Source organism: Entamoeba invadens (assembly GCF_000330505.1).
Source record: "Entamoeba invadens IP1 unplaced genomic scaffold scaff_1105074724629, whole genome shotgun sequence".
Lineage (NCBI taxonomy): Eukaryota > Evosea > Mastigamoebida > Endamoebidae > Entamoeba > Entamoeba invadens.
This window is the reverse complement of record NW_004440426.1, coordinates 32,465-52,962: the sequence shown is the minus strand read 5'-3', so window position 1 is coordinate 52,962 and position 20,498 is coordinate 32,465. Positions and strand designations below refer to the sequence as shown.

Sequence of the window (20,498 nt, the reverse complement as noted above, 5' to 3'; positions counted from 1 at the left end):
AGGGAAAGTGACTCTCCATGATATCAGCTTTATAAAAGATACTTTCCGTGAAATGGTATTACTCCCTTCACAGATTGAGGTCACAACAGCAACATGTAGTTCTATCGATGTTGTTGTCCCTTGGACTCATTTATACTCCAAGCCCATCATTTTACGACTTGGAGAAGTCTTTGTTGAGGCTCACGACTTGACTGAACCAAGGAAAGAAGACAAAAAGAAGCCAAAAAAGCCAAAGAAGAAGACTTCAAGAGAATTACTTGATACTATTTTGGTCGAGCTCACAGTGTTCAAGTTAAAACTCAAACTTGGACCAACGGAATTGCTTCTTGTTATCAACGAAGGTGAAACGTATTTCGCAGACTCTGCATTCAATGTTTGTTTCCATTCATTTTACACTTGAAATTGCACGTGGAAATCAACCTTCACGTGTTTATTTTTACTATACTTTATATATATAAATATATAATATATACTATATACTATATAAATATATATAAATTTAATATATATGAAAGTTATAAATAATAATAAAATAACTATAAATGACGTTAAGAAAGTAAGTCAAATTCCAAAGGAAGTTCCCATTGAGAATGTGATCAGTTCCTACCGATTTTTGCAGGTCCACAGCTTAGATTTAGAGCTTACGACGGGCGAACGGAAAGTCATTCTTTGTCATCATTTAGAAGTAGTTGGGAGATATACAACACAACGAGAAGCAGATACATATAAACTGTTAGACACATTATGTGTTGTTGAGTTGTCGAAGATATCACTCAACCTGTTAATGGACGACTATATTAACATGATTTCATACTTCAAATCCCTCTTTGCCATTGCCACGGAAAGTGCGATATTGGACGTAGTGAACTCGGAAAAGGATGGGAGTGCTGCACCGACTACCCCACACTCTGAGATGATATCGGGAATGAACTCGGATGTGAGTTCGGAGTCCCATACCCCTACACTCGAACATAGCTCTGACGTCGAATTCACGAAGTCGACGCCAATGTCTCCGATGCCAACTCTTTCACGTAAAATAACAACTAAAGAGACTGGGGAGAAGTCAAAGACGGGCTCAAGCTTGCGCGTTGAATTGGTTGGCGATAAGAATGGCAAAGTGCCAGTTCTCTGTTCGAACACTAAGTCGGACTCTTTCAGTCCAAAAGACGAGAAAAAGGCGTTGAAACAGAAAGAAAAGGAGTTGAAGAAAGAGGAGAAGAAGTTGTGCAAATTAGAGAAGAAAGGCGAACCAAAGACGACGTTTGTGATAGTTTTGACGTTCCTGAAGATGTCCCTTCAAAATGAAACGACTGATGAAGGCCTCTGTTGGCTTGTAGAGAACACGGAGATCAAATTTGTCCCTGCATATGGAGGAAGAATCAAGAGAGGGATCTATGGGTTCTCTATTGGCAGTGTTGAAGGGTTGTACATGTCAAAAGGTGATGTGAAGCGACTGATATGGGGGTTAGACAGTGAGTCTTGTCATGTTGAGAAAACGAAGAATAAGAAGGAAGTTGTGAATTGTGAGTTAACGACGACATGGGAACGGAATGTCCTTGTCCACACGCGAATAGGATGTTTACTGAATAAATTAGGGTTGACGATGGAATTTGAAATGTTCAAGAAGTTGTTGAATTTCTTAAAGTGACGGTGATTGACAAACTTGGGTCCTTTGATATGGATGTTGGGAACATGAAGGAGCGGATCGAAGAGACCATTAAAACGGCGAAGTCGAAATGGAATGAGGCATTAGAGATCTTAGGGTTAAGTTCATTGCTAGACTTATTGAAACGTGGGGATGTTGATATTGAGTTGAATGGGTGTCGATTTGAAGGACCGTTTCCGAATAATGGCGGGACTTTTGTTGCTGAAATAGATGACATTTCAATGAGCAACCAGCCGAAGTGGAATGACTTAGATGTTGAAGTTAGTGTTTCCAAACGGATGAAACACATGATCTATGTGAAAGATATCATCAATCCAAATACAATAAAATTAGAAATGAAGGTTGGTGGGATGTCTGTGATAATGGAGAAGGATGGGAAGGAAGAGTACTTGTATCCCCCAAGTAGTGGAGTCCTTCAGTTCTTAATGAAATTTGATGAACGAGAGAATGTGCCATCTGTGTTACTCTTTCGACTGAAATTCCCACAATTGAAGTTTGAGATGACGCACAGTCGCTTTAGAAATGTGTACGGGTACTTCCGAGAAATTATTGAATATGTGAAGACAAAGATTGGAGGAGAAGTAGTTCAATTTGGGTCAAAGGTGAAAGAGAAAGCAAAGGAGAAGGCGGACGATATTGCGGAGTCGGCAATGGCATTCATCGACACGTCAGTCATCCCAACGTTCCGGTCGGAGGACTTACCCACATTTATTGTCCAAATAATATTGGATGATGGTGTAGTGACCGTCCCCGTCACGTCGATCCTCCAACGAGTTGAAAAAGGCGGAGATGACAAACTCTTTTCACGGATGGTAGTCCATGACTTCCAACTGTGTTTTGCGCTGGATAAGCAATATCGAAGTGTTGGCATGTTTCTTGGGAGTGTCATCACTGACCGACTTGAGCCGGTGTTGGCCCCATTTAACGGGATATCACCGAAGATCCAAAATGAGAAGGTTGAGGTCAAAGACAAGCCGGCTGTGTCGTTTGTGTGGCAATACGACAAGACGAAACCGAAGACGGAACGTGTCATGTCGATCAATTTAACACTCTTTAATGTGCAAGTGAAGTTGACTGATCTGTTTGGATTGGACGTGAAGAATCCGAACTCGCCACGCTACAGTCCAGGGTTATTAAGTCCAGGGTTAGGCGAGAAGGGAGATACAAAAGTGGACAAAGAGAAAGACGAGACCGTTGAGAAAACGGTGAAATTGATTAAGACGGTCTCTGAGAGAAAGAAAGAGGAGAAGAGCGATAAGACTAAAAAGTTGTTGAGTTGGGTAGAAACGAAGTATAAAGGGATGGAAGTCATGGTGAACGTCTCAGAGTGCGATTTGGTTGCGGAAGACCATTTACATAAAATCACGATGTCGACGACGTCGATCTTTGCGAAGCAAGCGGAAGACACGGTAGACACACTGATCGACCAACTGAATAAATCGAAAGTGGCGAATGAAGACTTGAAGAACAAAAATAAGGCACTGGAAGAAGAACTTGCTGCGACGAAAGCGGCATTGGAAGCGTCTCAGATGAGAAAAAGAGGGTTCAGCTTTGGAAGGAAGAACTAAGCGAAGACTTTTTGTTAGCATTGAGTTGTCGAGGAATCAATAACAGTCAATTACATAGCAAGGGAAAGTGTTTCGGGGAAGAGAATGGGCTGAAACATTTTGGGGAAGGTGGGGGTAGTCGAGACGTCTATGCCTGTTTCTTCGGACATTTTAGTTAAGACCAAATCAGTACTACTTGTGAGTGTTTGATATTGTTTGCTATCGATTTAGAAAGGAATGAACAAACAGAGGAGGATCGAATTTGTGAAGAGCACGAATGATATTGTCTTCCGTCAATATGTGACGGTCAATTGCAGAAGAAATGTTGGTGAAGGAAGTAAAGTCTGGAGCATGAAGTAACATTAACATACTTAACTCGGATATTCGCTTGAAATAAGAGTCGGAAGACTTGCCAAATTTGGATAATATCCACTCCCGATATGCATCATTTTTCATTTTGAGAGATAAACCCCGCTGGATGTTAAATTTATCACTGTCTCGCATTATCATAGTAAATAAAAATCGGTCGATCGTGTCGGTGTATTGTTGGACGACATAATCAATCACATCTTGTGTCACAGCGTATTTGAGAAGTTGTTTTACACAGACATAGAACGTGTTGTAACACTCCACATGACTATTAATAAATATATAATAAATATATAATAAATATCAAACTATAATATATTATAATATATTATAAATAATAAATAATATTATAAATAATTATTAGAAACAAACATATTGTCTTTCTCTTGAACATATCGAATTAACACAGAAACATCCCCAACACATAATTGAAGAAAATTGAATAGTGCTTCGTTTAAAACACCACAAAAACTTTCCCTTAACTCTTTGACTTTAATTTCAGTCGTTTCCAATTTTGGATTAAGTAAATTCGTTTTGTGTATTAAAGCACAAAGTGTTGCTATCCAAAATGCTAAAACGTCACTTTGTTGCGAAGCAAGTTTCACCACCCCAGAAAGTGTCTTTGAAAGGACTTTGAAGAAGCCACACTCGTCATTGAATAAATTCTTTTCATTAATTCTCGAGGCAATATTGAGTGCAGCCAATGTGTAAGTACCATTAAATTCGTAAGTAGTATTAATAATATTGTCAATGATAAAATTGACTGTTTCGAGTGGGTTATTCATCGAGTCTCCCTTCATATTCTCAATTTTTGTTTCAAGTTGTTTGATTTCTATTTCTGCGTTCTCAAGCTTCGATTTAATACTGTCACGCTCCGCTATGAGTTTTTCGCACTTGTCCTTCATTGCATCGGACTCCTTTTCGCGCATTTTGCATGGAGTCGAGTTGGTGGACAGAGATACATTTATCGGAGTACGCTTACGAGGAGATTGCTTGGAAGACCCCGAATCACTTTCCGATATAGTAGAGCTTCGCATTGGACTAATTAGTAAGTCTTGTTGGTAGAAGTCGACTTTAAAATGAAGTAAATAACTCTTCTTATAAAATGGAAGTTTTTCTTGAGAACTTTTAGTGTCCAAGTATGTTGTTAAATCGACGTCTAGACACCCCTTTTCCTTTTCCCCCCTTTCAGTGATAACTATTAAGTCCAGTTTAAGATACTTCTTTGGCTTCAATTGCCCACTCTTTTCACGTTCAATCACTAAGTCAAACATGATAACCGAATCAAAAGAAGCGATTCCTTTTGATACAACAACTCGTTTTAATTGCCCAGAATACTTCGAAGAGCCACGTTTCCATTTTAAATACACCACTCGTTGCTCAAACTCCTCTAAATGAATAATATCACTGATGGTAACTTCAAAATGAAGGACTTCAGTAAGTTTGGGCTTCTGTGGAGTGCCAGTAAATATTGTTGGGGTTGGAAGGGAACTTGTCATCGAAGTTGAACGCAAGCGACTCATTAAAAAAATAAATTAAGTTTTTCTTGTTTTTTTTCATGTTTCAAACACTGTATTATCCAATCCAAAGTTGGACCATTTTTATTAAAGTTTTTTGACCTTTTGTTATAAACTAAACAATTCTCATGTTTTTAATACTACTCAAAGAGTTGTATCCCATTTTGGTATCATTTATGTATAATATATTTTACTATAATCAATTGTTCAGAATCATTATATTTTTTAGGTTTTTTATTCGAATGAATAAATTTAAATTTTTAATGAAATTAATTAGAAAATTCAAATGTTTTAAATAAGTACTCAGTTTTGTTTTTCTCAGTGGTTTTTTTATTAGCAGTTATATTGTTTTAATAATAATAATATAATATTCTTTTAAAAATGTTTTAAATTGTATTTTAGAGAGCACAGTAAAATAACTTTTTAATTTTTTTTCCTTAAAATTTATATAAAAAAATGTATTTTTGTTTTTTTTGAAGGTCTTTATTTATTTGTTTTTTTGAAATGAAACAAATAAATAGTTCTTTATTATAACATAAAATATAATTTTTAATGTTATTTGTCCAAAGAAAAAAAAATAATGTATTAAAGTTATAGTTTTTTAATAATATATTTTGTTAATTTGTATATAGTTTATTATAAATAATATATAATACAATTTATTAATTAAATAAAATTTAAATACCCCGATTATAAACGACAAATAAACGACAAAAAAACAACAAAAAAACAACAAAAAAACAACAAATTTAAGTTTTTTTATACCCCAAAAAAACCTTATGATGTGGGTTTTACATCAAACTATAAATTTTGGGTAGTTTGATATAAAATAGTTGATTAAAGGTCTCTTCAACTAATTATAAATAAGAATTATTTATTGTTTTAAATTATTAAACAATAAAAACTATAAATATAAATAATACAAATTAGTGATTTTAGTTTGATTAATTCATCTATAAAACTAAATTTTTTTTTTTATTAATACCTTTTTAGACTTTTTTGGTTTTTTAACTTTTTCAGATTATACAACTTGATTTTTAAATATTGGAAAATAATATTTATAGTTATTTGATAAGTTGAAATAATACAAAATGATGGGTGTACCAACTATTTACTTGTAAATAAAAGTTCACTATGTCAATTATTGATAATAAATCAATAAAAATATGATTTTTGTATAACCAGGTGTATAATTTGATATGAAAAAATATCTATTATTTTAATTATAGTTTGTAAAAAGTTGTAAGTATCTATTTCTATTTTTTAATATTTAAAATTTATTTCAAGTTTTTTATCTTTGAAATAAATAGTTTGTAATTAATAATAATAAATTAATTTGTATTATTTTATTATATTTTGAAACCACAACTTATAATATAATTTATCATTCCAACTAGAATATAGCTAACGACATGTTTTATTTATATCATTTGATAACATTTCTGGATACTTTATAAATAATCTATAAATATGTTTATTATTATTTTATAATTACAATAAAGAATACGATAAAACCGATCTGTTTTCCCAAAAGTGTGTCAATTCGTCACAAAAAAATCACAAGTGCAACAATATGAACAAAAACCGCTAAAAACAATTCCAAAAGTTCCATTTAATTCAATCACAATCTTGCCATTACCCATTATATTTCACGTGTTTTGGCCATTATAACTAAAACATCTTACACACCAAGATTTTATCAAAAACATATATCCCTGGGTTTAAAAAACATTGGACAGTTTTAAATCAATATCTTCTTGGATATAAAACAAAAGAAAATCTCAATAATTTCATATGTCGAAACTCATCAAACGCCTCTCTATGTCAAATTTCAAAAAGAGGGATCCATCGCCTTCTTCCAAACTATCAACTCATTCGGAGAATCAAAGTGAGAGCTCTTGTAGTAGTGAGACTCTAACAGATGTCTGGGTGAATTCTTGGTATGACGAAATAGTCGATGACGAGATATGTTGCATATTGTGTCATAGCCAACCCAAGACACGATTTGTAGAGGTGGGTAATAACACACACACGGTACTCAGAAGTGATTATTGCTTTGACTTCAAGTAATGGAGTTACAACTCCTCTTGTAAATTGTACATTCCTCGTTAAATAGTTTTATTCTTCTTATTTTCACAATTTTTCTGTAAGATTTTTTTAAACAAATTATATCTAATTGGTAATGTTTTAATCGTCTGTTGTTTTCTTTGCTTTCTTCTATTTTATTGGTTATAAAATGCTATTATTAATAATACAATCTTTTTAAATATGATATTTACTGTACTATATAACAAATAATTAATTACTTACTATTTTCTTTTATAACTAAAAAAAGAACTATATTATTATGATAAAACAATAATACAATATAGTTAATAAAAGATAACTCAATAATATCGAAAATACCAGAAAACCTCAAGTTAATTTGAGTTTTCGTTCATCGAAACCCATTGAAAATCAAAAAGATATTAAAACTATAAATTAAGACATTAACGAACAATGCAACGGCAACTAGATTTAGTCTTTGTGTGTGACACAACGGGGTCCATGGGAGCTTACCTTGAATCTGCCAAGCGAAATATCAAGAAAATAGTAATGAAAGTGCGTGACTCTGAAAAAATTGATTTCCGCTTTGCACTTGTCGAGTATAAAGACCACAACCCTGGCGATGAATTTGCATTCCGGTCGTATGGGTGGCGTGTCGACTTAAAAGATATGATAAAGGATGTTAATAAGATGCATGCGGATGGTGGAGGAGATGGACCGGAGTCAGTGGCGTGTGCTTTAAAGTGTGCGTCTGAGTTAGGGTATCGTACATATGCTGCGAAAGTTATTGTGTGGATAGCAGATGCGCCTCCCCATGGATTAGGAGGCGACAGTGATAATTTTGAAGATGGATGTCCATGTAAAGCGGACTTCCAAGAAGTTGTACTTGACTGTGTTAATAAGGACATTCAGATCTATTCAATTGCAGCGGAAATACTTGGGTTTAAATACTTAAGAAGCTTAATGCGAGCGACTTCTATGATCACTGGAGGGAATTTTATACCACTGGCGTCTGCTGATTCACTCGGAGATGTCGTCATAGCTGGCTCATTGGAAGAAGTTGGGATGACTCAAATGATTCAAGTCATCCAACGGCGGATAGAGTCAATGGAAGGATTTGAAACGTTCACACAAGAAAAGAAGGATGAGATCTTACGACAAGAACTCGCCGAAGCGACGCAAAAGACTACGTTCAAGCAAATCGAAGTCAAGTCGATCTATAAGGGCGACTTACCAAAAATCCCGGAGATCTTTTTCACAGCGAAAAACATGAAAGAGCTGAAAAAAGGATTAAAAAAAGTTAAAGAAAGCGAAGTGGAGCTCACTAAAGAGTTCCAAAACTTTGGAGGGGGAATGTACATGCCACCAACAATTAATATGGAAATGTGTACAGAGAAGTTCGTCGAGTACAAATCAGTACTCCCAGACGACGCTATGGAAGAAGAATACGCCAAAGAAAAACCAGTTGAAAAGGTTGTTGAAAAAGTTATTGAAAAGACTGAAGAAAAAGAAGTGAAAATGGAAATGGAAATACCTAAGGAAGAAACAAAAGAATTCAAAGATGGAGAAGTCGTCAGAATCACCGAAAAAGCACTCGACGACGAACACCAAAACAAAATCATCGACAGGTTGAGGAGAAAACTCATGAAAAAGTGACTTTGAGTATTCATATGTTTTTTTATGGTTTATAATAGTAATAATATAGTAAACAGTTTTATAACTATTACGAATAATTGATTATAATTAATAATGATAAGTTGAAAAGATAATATTAATAATATTTATTATATAATAAATAGACAATAAATTAATAGTATTAAATAGTATTAAATAGTATTAAATATACTATTAAATAAATATTTATTTTTATTAAAATAAATTAAAATAAATTATCAAAAATAATAACTCAATGAATTGCATCAAAAACCAATGAAAAGCGCGGACATGTCGTTGGGCTCTTCAAAGCAGAAAGAAGAAAGGTAAGTCACACTTTGTGGGATTGAAAAAGTTAAAATCTTTTTACAATTTGAAAATGCAAAATCACAAATTTCTGTGACATTTTTTGATAACAAAACTCTTTTTAACGCGATACAATTGTAGAAAGAGGCAATACCAATTGTGATTGACGCATTTTGTTGTTCAGCAAAAGTGAAAGATTCCAAATTTCTGCAATTGTAATAACAGAAATTTGGGACGGAAGCAATTGATGGCCAAATCACATTTTGAACTGCGCAACACGAAAAGCAGTGATGGCCAACAAAACGCAAGTTGTCTGGAAGAACAACACTTTTCAAACTGTAACAATATGAAAAACATCTATTTCCTAAATATGTCACATTTTGTGGAATTTCAATTGCGGACAACAAAACGCAATTTTCAAAGCAATTGTCAGGGAGTTTTGTTAACACTGAACCCATTGAAATTTGACGAAGAGATGAACAAAACGAAAAAGAAGACGCTCCAATTGATGTCAAATTGTGAAGTGGTGCAAAGTCAAGAGCTGTTAAATTACAGTGAGAAAAACAGTTATTTTCTATTTTGTGTAATTGCGTAGGAAATAAAAAAATTTGTAACTTTTCACACCCACAAAAAGCGTATTGTCCAATTTTAGTGATTGTGGACGGAATTTGGATTGAGGTGAGCATTTTATCATTTTCAAAAGTAAAAGCTTTAATTGATTTTATTTTTGTGCTCTTCTGAAAATCAAAAATGGAAAAATTGCACTGTGAAAAGCACTTTTGTCCAACACGTGTCAGTTCTTTTGGCACATTTATAACACTTAATTGAGCACAAGAATAAAATGCGTTTTGGCCAAGAATAAGATCACTTTGTCTGTTTTCCATAAAAATCACTTTGTGTAATTTTGCACAGCGGTAAAAACAATCATTTTTAATCTTTGAAACTGAACTTGGAATGACCATTTCTGTGATGTCAAAACAATTTGAAAAACAATAATTGGACAAACACAAAATAGCATTTGAAATTACAAAATGCGTATTTTGTATGACATTAATTCCATTCACTTTAATATCAGGATTATTACAATAAAATGATAAAAGCGTTTTGTTGTGCTGAAACACGACGTTTTCTTGAACAAAACGCACTTCCCTGTTATCTTCGAGTGTATAATCGATATCCACAAGTTGTAGTTTACATTTAGAAAACGCAAGCGAACCGATCGAAGTGAGTGTTATAGGGAATCTTACAGAAACTAAATTTGTGCAATTCGAAAAACAACTTTCCCCGAGTTTTTTGACACTTTTACCAAATTCAATATTATGAAGACTTTTACACTTATAAAAGGCACTCTCCCCGATCTCGCTAATGTTTTTAAAATCAATAAAATAAAGTGCGTCATTTCCTATAAAAGAATAATTTTCAATTTTTGTTACTTTTGGAGGGAAATGGATTTCCCTTAATTTTATACAATGTGAAAAGCACTGCTCTCCCATATAAACCACGCCATCGGGGATTTTTATACTGGAAAACATGCACCCACAAAAACACAAGTTTTGTATAGAAGTGATTGTCTGTGGTAAAGTGATGTTTGTGAGGTGATTACAATTCAAAAATGTCCCAAATGGAAGGTCTGTTATCAAATTTTCAAAAACAACATTCCGAACATTTGCTGTTGCAAACGACAGCTCAGCAACTCTTCGAATGTTCTTGGTGACGATAATCGTTGGCATCGCGTGACGACTAAAACAATATGGATTGAAGGATGACACTACTTTTGGAATTGCTGGCGGTTCTTCTGACAGACAGTCTTTATAAAAAAACCCGACGTCTCGACACTCGACACCATGAGACAAATAGAATTTGTATCCCCATACACTACATGTGAAATTCGCAAAATATCTTTGAATATTCCCGTCACGGAGTATCGGGTCTTTTATTGAGTACAAAAAGAGTGTTTCAATATGTGGGAAGAATTTGAGTGTTTCTCGAGTTAAAGGTATTGGGTTGAAATGAAACTTAACAGCGGTGTCTGAAAATTTCTTGCACACAAAAATGAGGGTGGCAAAGTCTTTAATATCTTTAAAATATTTTGAAACAATCATCATGTTATAGCCATCCAATTGACTCATTACAATTTTGATAAGTTTCTCATGTTTTTTGTATTTTATTATTGTTAATTATTATAATTATTATAATTATTTTAATTATTATAATTATATTAATTATTTTAATTATTTTGTAGTATTACAATATTTATTAATTTGGTTATAGTATTTTTACTATTTCATTTTGATTTTTAAAGTTATTAAAAAAAGTATTTAATTCTATTCTAATTTTTATTACAATAATAATATTTATTTATTATATATTTTAGTTCATTAATAATAAATTAAAACAAAACTATAATTATAGTAATTTTTACTTTAAATTAATAAGAAACTATAATGAAACCAACAAAACAAACCATTAAAATTTGATTACAAATTTATCATTTTGAGCAGTAAGCGACGGCATGTTTGAGAAGTGTGGAGGCCTTACCTACTGCCCTGAGCTCGTTCTTCAACTTTTTGACAGCCTTTTCTCTTTCGTCCTCTGCGTTTTGTGAGACGAAGCAAAATTGGACTAAAACGTTGTCACCGTCGTTCTTAAGAGTGACGTACCTGTCTTGTTCCTGGAACTGTGTGTTCTCGTCGATAGAAATTCTGTACGTCCCAAAGCCAAGTTGGTTAAGAACGATCATCCACATCTCCTTTTCGCGCGTTTGAACGAGGAAAAGTGGACCACGACAGTCCGGGTCATGTGTTTGCGCACTGATCTCATACACACTCACTACACCGCAGTTCATCGCTATGCTCTCGATGTGCGGATAAAACCCCTGAAGCGTTTGTAAGTTCAATGCCTGCACCTGTGCTGGTCCCATCGCTTGCTCGGGTTGTTTCTTGTCAGGTGTAGGCGTGCTCATGTCACTTTCTTTGTTTTTCAGTTGCACTTTTTTGTTATTCAAATAACATTTTTGATGTCTCTTTTTGGTATTCTTCTGAGTGAAATAGTCATACTAATAAATAAACAACACAACAAAAATGAATATATTTGTGGTATCAATTTCTGTGTATAATTTAACTGTATTCATTGTGAATAAGACATTTTTATCTCATAGATAAGTGCATGAGAGATATACATTCACAAATGCACTCTATTCTTTTTCTAAAAATAAAGCAAAATAAACTATATTTATAGTTTGAAAAACTATAAACTAAACTATAATTAGAACCATAAAACAAAAAGAAAATACACAGTATCTAACTCTCTTCACACCACTCAAATATCGAGCATGACGACGTCATCGTCTTCTATAGCCATTATTTCGTCCATTCCCTTTTCCTCCCTCTCGTTTTTGAAGACAAACAATTTACTAAAAGTGTCTGTTTTAAAATTGTCCTCGAACTTGTTGAAGTCGTCTTTATTTTTAATTAAAAATAACAGGGAGACTGAAGGGTCCAAATTTTTATATTTCATGCTTTTGACATCGTTACAGAAATAACTCTCGGCGCTCCACCCGCCGTCCATACTCACTGCATTTTGTGTTGTATGGGGGTCCAAATAATACAACAAATTTCCGTCAAAGGTGTGGAAGAAGAATGCCAAATTTGGTTTTCCCCCAACCATCCCGACGCACTGTGGTATATCAAAGACCTTTTTTAGTATTGGTCTAAAGTCCTCTTCAGCATTGACTGGACCAAGTCTTAAAGGGACAAAAATGATAGTAGGAAGTATATTGCCATTGTCTTCAGAAATGTCGAGGATGTCGGGTTTCACTATTCTTCCCAGTCGAGCGACATACCCCCGTGTTCTAAAGACGTGAATGGTATTCAAATGGTCTGCAGCTATTTCCGATGCAAAAGAAGGCCCCCACCACTTCCCATCACCAACGCCTCTTGTTGTAGACCGTGATATTAAGTTGTGAATCGAAAAGAGGGACCCTGGCCCGTCCCCAAACAAATTGATGATACACCGCAGATGAAATTTGTTGCGCTCGACTTGAAATCCAGTCTTCGTGAACTTCCAGGAATTGCCCATGACTAGTGAGACAAAGGATTGAGCCAAAGCCATTTGCATCGAACGGATCATACACCCCCACCCAGAGTCACTCGTCCGCCCTCCTGGCAACTCCTTCATATTTTTCCTATACGTCACCCATATAGTGTGTCGAGAATAAAGATTGATGTCCTCACGAAGTTCACGTGGGTGTTGTGCATCGGTATCAGTTTCAATCCCACCCAATTCAACCATCGTCAAAGTCCCAACTTCCATTCGTCTGTGATTTATTAGTTATTTCTAGTTCAGTTTAGTATTTCTTCGTATAGTTCTTTTTTACTAATAAAATTTACTATAAAAATTCCTCAATAGAAAAAGTAAAAAAAGACCACTCGAACTCGTAAATTTCAATGACTAAAGCTGTGTTTGGGAAACAGTTTGAAACACCTAAGATGGACTACTCACAACAATACAGTAAGATCTATTCGAGCCGTCTTACACTGTTACGCCCACTTCTGGAGGTCTTGATAGAGAAAAAGTACGAGGGGATGAGCGTCCAAACGCGTCTGACTAACATCCCCAGCGGAGAGACCTCCCTCATCGGTACCATTTTTAAAAAGTCCAAGAAACTCCCCACCGTCTTGGCACAACACAAGAAAGACCCAAAGCACATTAAAATTGACTTCACTCAACCACCTTTCCACGCAGACGACGACTCGGCCTATCTCGAAGACTTAATTGGTCACACAGATTTAGTTATGAAGCCCGAGGTACTTAATACAATTACAAGTGGGACTGTTTGTCTTCTTTATCAACACATATATCTTATTGTAAGTCTTTTATAATTGCTTTATATAGAGTTACATAATATTATTATACTATGATTATACTATGATTATACTATTACTAGAATATCTATATAATTCATATAATAACAAGGAGGTCATTGCAGTGATTGGTACGATCAATACAGAAGGCTTTTTTAATGTCACCGATGTCATTTTCCCATATGAAGAACCTATTGAAACGACAGTTATGAATTGTGACGCAACAAAGAACATTACTGTGATATCAGATATTAGGTTTAGTGCGTGCAAAACCGATTTAATGTTATACGATGTGTTAAAGAACAAAAAGATAGAGTTGGGGACGGATGTGTTTGTGATAGGGAACCATTACTTGGAGAGTATGGGAAGTCCACTGGTTGATGAATATGATGGGTTCTTGTCAGAAGTGTCCAAGGGGATTCCAGTCACTGTGATTCCGGAGGGAGACGACCCCACAAATGCTGTCTTGCCATTTCAACCATTCCATCGTGCGATGTTTGTGAAGTCGATGAAGAACAATACGGAGACTCAAAAGTCCTTTAATTTGGTTTCTAATCCATCGATTGTAACTCTTGGTGATATCACTATCATGTTCCTCTCACAAGAAGTCTTTGTGAGGGCAATGGATTTGACCATTTTGAAAACCCCACAAGACGTCTTCTGCTTCTTCTTGAAGGCAGGACATTTGTGCCCATTTGCGCCTTCTATGTTTCCATGTTACCCATACGAAAAAGACCCATTTGTACTCAATGAACCATTTCCAGACTTTTTCATTGTCGGAGGGTTCGAGGAGATGTGCTACAGTGTCAACTTCATGGGGAAAACTATCTGCTTAGTCACAGTACCAAGCTTTTATAAGGAAAAGAAATTTGTAGTGCTCAACACAGACAGCCACGAGAATGTGGTCGTCGACTTGAATTTTTGATTTTATTGAGTTTAGTTATTTACTATAAATACTAAACTATTGCAAATACGAGTGAATTTAATTCTTGTGGGATATAAATCGGGAAATCTCCAGTTTATTAAATAATTTCCCTGAAGTTTACAAGTTTATTATATGGAATATTTTACATATCCTAAAAAAGGGGAAAAAATTTTTAAATAATTGTTAAGAAAAAATAGTAATAAATAAATTAACAGTGTATAGTTAAATAAATTATTTTTAATAAAAAATCTTTTTTATTTTTGAATTATTCAAATAGTTTAGATTAATTATAATTTATTAAAAGTCTGTCTTAAAACAGACTGTTATTTAAAGTTGAGTGTCTCTAATGTATATATTACCAAAACAAGTCAATTAATAAACTATAACCCTCATAGTAAGTGTTGTGACCTTTATATTGACAAAAGTGACTCTTTTGTATCCAATTGAAATGATAAAATACACATTCAAGTGAATTATAATAAAAATGTGCACATAGAACAAGATACGAACACAGTTAATAAATAAATAATGAAGAAGAGATCATCTCGAAAATATTTCAAATGCACGGATGATGGAAAGAGCAAAGGCTTGGAGTGGAGTAAATGAAGAGTCAGTGTTGACATGGTAATACGACTTTTGTTTGGACATTTCAAATACAACACTATTAGCTTTTAGTTAATTGCTATAATAGAAAAAATATAATATATTTTATATATAATATAGTATGATATTATATAATATAATATTATATAATATAATATTATATTATATTATGAGGACAAACATTGACATGGTGATATCAGTTGAACGTTTTTAGACGATGGAAGTGTTGGAATAGTAAAGTCCAAGTATTTTCTATTATCTAGAAGGTCAATAAAATTCCATGATAGTGCGGAACAATTACATAAAAACAAACCAATGATGGTAGCTGGTTTACTTGTGTAACACACGCCAGAATTGTATCCCAAATTAAACACTTTAACTTCCATTGCAATGAGGCGCCTCACGTTGACTTGAAGGAGAAGAGAATTTTGAGAAATAAGTTTATAAGTGTGTCCTTTTCTTCTATCATTCAATTTCTTTGTATGAATTTTGTATTTAAATAAAACTCATTTGATGTTTAAACGAGTAAACATGATGTATTCAATGTGTTTTATTTTAACTATTTAGTATAGTTTCAAATAGTAATAATACAAAACTTAAGAAGAAGATTAACAAACATTAACAAAGCGATTGGCTGTCTCCAATTGTTGTAAATAACAATTCGAGAAGAAATGACAGCGACGTTGTTGGTTAGATATTTCACAATCGAGTCGTTATCAGTGAACACATACCGAGGAAAACCAAATCCTTTCTCGACGAAATGGAATTGTTTTGTGAATTTGGTTCTTGGTGATCTTATTGAGTTGTTACTTGTGTCGCATTCATTTTTAAGAATGTTAAAACCTTCTTCGAGAGTGGAAGTGATTGGATACAATCGGGAAACTGTCATTATTGAATTTAACATTGAGATTTTCAAGTCCTTTTTATATAGTCTTCTCAACTTACATAAATCGGTTTGTTATACTTCTCTTTGGGTCAACAGTAGTTTAATTTTGACTTTGTCTTTGTTTTTGGAATTAATTCACTTTGATTTGTTTTGTATTATAATTTATTGGTAAATTTACTATATGTTTATTTTTTGGTTGGATTTCTTTTTTCTGTATTATAAGAGTATAATTAAAATAACCATTTTTATTATCTGATTCATTTTAACTTCATCAAAACGTAACTAGAAAAATAACAAGGAAAGTGGTAGATTATTACTATAATTAATTAATAATAAATTATAAATTTATTAATATAACAATAAAGACAAAGTCGAGGTTATTGAAAAGAGTAAGACCATGTCAAACGAGAGCGATAAATCATTTTTAAATAACAGCCATTTTGTTGTCTAATTTATTGATTTCTTTTGAACTATTAGAAATTAAGTATTTAAAAAAACACAGTTTAACATTTAAGATAATTAATAAGGAGGTTGAAATATTAAAAAATTGTTTGTTTAAAAAAACACAATAAAGGGGTTGAAGTTTAAAAACATTGTTTGTTTTACATCATTGTTTACCCCTGAACTTTCTAAAAAGTTTTTTTGGTCATTAAAACTTATATATTATAGGAAATTAATCAAAACACTTAAAAATCATTGTTTCACATTTTTTAATCAATCTTCAACATTTTAACTCACTTTTAAATAAATTTTGTGTATATTAACAACGTTTTTAGATAATAATAATAATCACAGACTTTTGTGATTACTATCAAACAACTATAATAATACTAATAGTAATAGTAATCACTCTAAACTTCATTTAAATAACTATTTAATAAAAATTAAATTCATTTTATCAATTTTTAAGTAACATGATTGACTTGGTTATCACTCCTATTATTCTCTTTATAGTATTTGTAACTCTTTTAGCCTTTTTCCCTATACTTACACTGTGTCCAAAGAAGGTATTACCTCCTCCACAAATTGTAACATCCCCACAACCTGTTTCAGTATCACCCAGTACACCCCAAATTGTCCCTTCAACTGTCGTTGAAGAAGTTCAGATAAACATACCACATGAATCACATCTCCCGATATCTATTGGAATTGACTGGGGGTATGACACAATAGTCGTTTCGACCAAAACGCAATATTACTTTGAGCCTTTAAAACTCCCCAATTACCCCGAAGAGTTGCCGAATGTCATTACCATTGACAAGGGAGAGGTCTTTCCATTTTTAAAAGTTTTGGTTTGTTCGACCTCCTCTTGATATAAGAAGAATAACACACAGGGGCACAACGATAGTAAAATGTATCAACACATCTACTGTGGGTGTGAGAATGAATCATATGACTTTGACAATCGCATGTATGGCCCTTTAACATGCCAAACAGTCGTTTCCATCATGTTGAATTTCATTAAAGAACACACTAAATGCCAAGTCGCTGCTATAGCCGTCCGGCCGTATCCAGAAAATGTCGCCTTTGCTCAATTACTCATCCGGGCAGGAAATGATGTTGGCATTCGAGTTGTAATAGTCCCAATGTATGTCGGGCCACTCACTGAAATCCTTTTCACTCAAAACAACACCACAGAAAGATACATTGGGATATTAGACGTGGGTATTCACACTACGGACTTCTGCGTCTTCTCAAATTGTAATAATGAGACAAAGATACTTGCAATAGAGTCAACTTCTATAGGAAATGCTCACCTGACATCTCTTATTAAAAGCTTAATTCAACAAAAAGTGGCTGAGTGTGATAAAAATGGAAATTTTGATATTACTGATGACTTTGTTCTAAAAGTGAAGAAGGGCTTCTGTCAAGAGGTAACGACGTATAAAAGTACTTTTGAGACACTTGATGAATCGTACGAAGTCGAAATCAGTTACGAAGAGTATTTCAATGCAATTTCAAATGAAGTGAAGGCATTGTGTGGGTTCATACAAACGACTTTGAATACCAATTTGGGGAATAGACCACTCGACTACTGTGAAATGGTTGGATCGGGGTGGAGGCCATTTCCTGTATTAAACGAGCTAAAGAAGTGTATACCCGTGCAAACGCACTTGAACTCAAACAACACTAATGCGATAGGCAGTGTTTTATATGCCACACTCTTACTTGATCCTGAGTGGAGACATATTGAAATACTAAAGAACAACAAGGAAGGGATGATTGGGGGAAATGCTTTTGTCGTCGAATCTCGACAAACAGCCAATGCCTTTGAGAGTCTTGTCATTAAAAAGGGAGGGTTTCTCTTCAATAATTCTGTTGATTTAACTATAAAGGACTTAAATTACCCCCCTGAAGTGTTTGAAGGAGACTTAAAAGGGTTTCAAGCGTTCAATGACCAATACGAAAAAAACTCAAAGAAGTACAGCGAGTTCTTGTGGGGCAAAGCAAAGCTGAATCTGAACACCAAGAAAAACGTTCTTGGAAATGACTACGAGCTTTATAAAGACGAACTTGAGAATATCGAATTTGGCGACATTGAAAAACTCAAACACTTTGAGACACGCCTGAGCACTTGTATTGAAGAGAAGAAGAACATAAAACCCTAATTCACTTAAAATTTGTAGCACTCAATTTCACTGTTTCGTGGCTTCTGAATAGCACAGAGGTTGTTGTTCCAGCAATTGTCGTCGCACTGATACATATGTGAGTCCGCTCTCATATGCTCGAACCACGTGTCATGAACACTTCTGTCTTTCTTCATCTTCTCAGCAAGGAGGATCATACTCTCCGCAGAGGTGTCTTCCAAGTCATACTCTTCAGCAGCGTTATAATTGAACTTCCACTCGACGTCTGTCTGATTCAAGTCGACGTAGTAATTGACCCAATTTTTGATCTTTCTGCCTTCGACTTGGTATTTTCTGACGGAGGGGTTGATGCCAAGATAGGTGTCGAGGGATGGGGACAAATAGCCGATGACGGTTTTGTCCTTGTTTTTGTTCTGCATGACTCGATATGTGTCTAAGTGTAAATGGCCGCATATCATTCCAATGGTGATGTCGGAGTACTCTGCGATCAAATCGATGATTCTGTCGTCGTATTGGTCATACATTTGTTGACTCCAGTTGTACCTCTCGGACACTCCTGGGCAGATATGTGCGGCCAACAAAACAGTCTTATTTTGTTCTCTGTAGTCATTCATAGTTTTCTCAAACCATTCAAACTGTCCAGTTGGGTCTGTGTCTTGAGCAGTGTATGAATTGAATGTGTAGTATAACACTGTGTTCAACACGACGACGTACACCTCTTCATCTAAATTGCCGAGTTGCTTTGTGTAATACCCTCCCTTTTTAAATGTAGTCTTTGCACTGTCAGGTAACCACTTTGCATACGCCTGCGCTCCATATGTGAATAACTCAGTTGTGTCTGCCGATTGGCAATTCTCTGGGATCGCGTCGTCTTATTGTTACATTGCTCTTTATTATCATATAAAACAAACGATTTCCTAACATCGGGACGATCGCCCAATTGCCAAATTTGTTCAGAAAGGCTGTCGCTTGGTCGAGCCCGTGCTTTAAATAGTCCATGTCATATTCCCCAAGCTTTCTTGGTAAGATGTCCCCACCGTAGATCAAAACCTTTTCTCGAGACATTAACTGGACAAACCGCGGAAGTGGCGCTAACACTTTATCCGTCGTGTCGCAAGAGTAATCGCCTATCGGACGAGCATTCCCAGTACCTTCACGACAAACAGTCGACGGGTCTGACCCCGCTTTGTAATTCTCGTCGTAGTGGATGTCTGTGATCTGCCAGAATTCATAGGAGAGAGTAAAAGAAAACAAGAGAAAGAGAAGTGTCATGATTTAGTCGATTCGAAGGAGCTTTTTATTTGCGAGACACTAAAAAGAACATTCTTCAACAAGAAGATGTTTTTTGAATATATTGATGCATTCAATCAGAAAGTGATGACTGAATAAGTTAATTGAAATCAGAAGAGTGTTTGCAATTAATAATACTATTGTTAATGGTTGTATTATAGTATTTTTTTAATTTACTTGTGGAAAATGTAGTAACATTCATTTTAATGAAAAAAAGCTAAATAAGTCAACTTCTTATTT

The 20,498-nt window shown here is 34.4% G+C and overlaps 11 protein-coding genes across 11 annotated transcripts; 5 read left to right on the top strand and 6 right to left on the bottom strand.

Moving 5' to 3' along the window:
* Positions 1 to 52: 52 nt before the first annotated feature.
* EIN_015480 (hypothetical protein) lies at positions 53 to 1,648 on the top strand (the record flags this gene model as incomplete). The annotated part of the gene is made up of 2 exons (XM_004257112.1): positions 53 to 373; positions 554 to 1,648. 2 exons carry the CDS (start codon positions 53 to 55, stop codon positions 1,646 to 1,648), a joined length of 1,416 nt encoding a protein of 471 aa, XP_004257160.1.
* A 29-nt stretch (positions 1,649 to 1,677) lies between these two features.
* Positions 1,678 to 3,234, top strand: EIN_015470 (hypothetical protein; the record flags this gene model as incomplete). Its single annotated transcript, XM_004257111.1, has 1 exon — positions 1,678 to 3,234. The coding sequence occupies one exon, from the start codon at positions 1,678 to 1,680 to the stop codon at positions 3,232 to 3,234; it is 1,557 nt and encodes a 518-aa protein (XP_004257159.1).
* A 50-nt stretch (positions 3,235 to 3,284) lies between these two features.
* On the bottom strand, positions 3,285 to 5,105 carry EIN_015460 (hypothetical protein; the record flags this gene model as incomplete). Its single annotated transcript, XM_004257110.1, has 3 exons — positions 3,285 to 3,405; positions 3,461 to 3,850; positions 3,955 to 5,105. The coding sequence occupies 3 exons, from the start codon at positions 5,103 to 5,105 to the stop codon at positions 3,285 to 3,287; spliced, it is 1,662 nt and encodes a 553-aa protein (XP_004257158.1).
* Positions 5,106 to 7,598: 2,493 nt separating this feature from the next.
* Positions 7,599 to 8,801, top strand: EIN_015450 (hypothetical protein; the record flags this gene model as incomplete). The annotated part of the gene is made up of 1 exon (XM_004257109.1): positions 7,599 to 8,801. The coding sequence occupies one exon, from the start codon at positions 7,599 to 7,601 to the stop codon at positions 8,799 to 8,801; it is 1,203 nt and encodes a 400-aa protein (XP_004257157.1).
* A 263-nt stretch (positions 8,802 to 9,064) lies between these two features.
* On the bottom strand, positions 9,065 to 11,233 carry EIN_015440 (hypothetical protein; the record flags this gene model as incomplete). Its single annotated transcript, XM_004257108.1, has 1 exon — positions 9,065 to 11,233. The coding sequence occupies one exon, from the start codon at positions 11,231 to 11,233 to the stop codon at positions 9,065 to 9,067; it is 2,169 nt and encodes a 722-aa protein (XP_004257156.1).
* A 359-nt stretch (positions 11,234 to 11,592) lies between these two features.
* Positions 11,593 to 12,066, bottom strand: EIN_015430 (2-alkenal reductase, putative; the record flags this gene model as incomplete). The annotated part of the gene is made up of 1 exon (XM_004257107.1): positions 11,593 to 12,066. One exon carries the CDS (start codon positions 12,064 to 12,066, stop codon positions 11,593 to 11,595), a length of 474 nt encoding a protein of 157 aa, XP_004257155.1.
* Positions 12,067 to 12,422: 356 nt separating this feature from the next.
* On the bottom strand, positions 12,423 to 13,415 carry EIN_015420 (cysteine protease atg4, putative; the record flags this gene model as incomplete). The annotated part of the gene is made up of 1 exon (XM_004257106.1): positions 12,423 to 13,415. The coding sequence occupies one exon, from the start codon at positions 13,413 to 13,415 to the stop codon at positions 12,423 to 12,425; it is 993 nt and encodes a 330-aa protein (XP_004257154.1).
* Positions 13,416 to 13,549: 134 nt separating this feature from the next.
* Positions 13,550 to 14,891, top strand: EIN_015410 (DNA polymerase delta small subunit, putative; the record flags this gene model as incomplete). The annotated part of the gene is made up of 2 exons (XM_004257105.1): positions 13,550 to 13,936; positions 14,082 to 14,891. 2 exons carry the CDS (start codon positions 13,550 to 13,552, stop codon positions 14,889 to 14,891), a joined length of 1,197 nt encoding a protein of 398 aa, XP_004257153.1.
* A 540-nt stretch (positions 14,892 to 15,431) lies between these two features.
* On the bottom strand, positions 15,432 to 16,383 carry EIN_015400 (hypothetical protein; the record flags this gene model as incomplete). Its single annotated transcript, XM_004257104.1, has 3 exons — positions 15,432 to 15,559; positions 15,676 to 15,956; positions 16,112 to 16,383. The coding sequence occupies 3 exons, from the start codon at positions 16,381 to 16,383 to the stop codon at positions 15,432 to 15,434; spliced, it is 681 nt and encodes a 226-aa protein (XP_004257152.1).
* A 911-nt stretch (positions 16,384 to 17,294) lies between these two features.
* Positions 17,295 to 18,989, top strand: EIN_015390 (hypothetical protein; the record flags this gene model as incomplete). The annotated part of the gene is made up of 2 exons (XM_004257103.1): positions 17,295 to 17,672; positions 17,715 to 18,989. 2 exons carry the CDS (start codon positions 17,295 to 17,297, stop codon positions 18,987 to 18,989), a joined length of 1,653 nt encoding a protein of 550 aa, XP_004257151.1.
* A 5-nt stretch (positions 18,990 to 18,994) lies between these two features.
* On the bottom strand, positions 18,995 to 20,240 carry EIN_015380 (sphingomyelin phosphodiesterase, putative; the record flags this gene model as incomplete). Its single annotated transcript, XM_004257102.1, has 2 exons — positions 18,995 to 19,839; positions 19,880 to 20,240. The coding sequence occupies 2 exons, from the start codon at positions 20,238 to 20,240 to the stop codon at positions 18,995 to 18,997; spliced, it is 1,206 nt and encodes a 401-aa protein (XP_004257150.1).
* Positions 20,241 to 20,498: the final 258 nt, after the last annotated feature.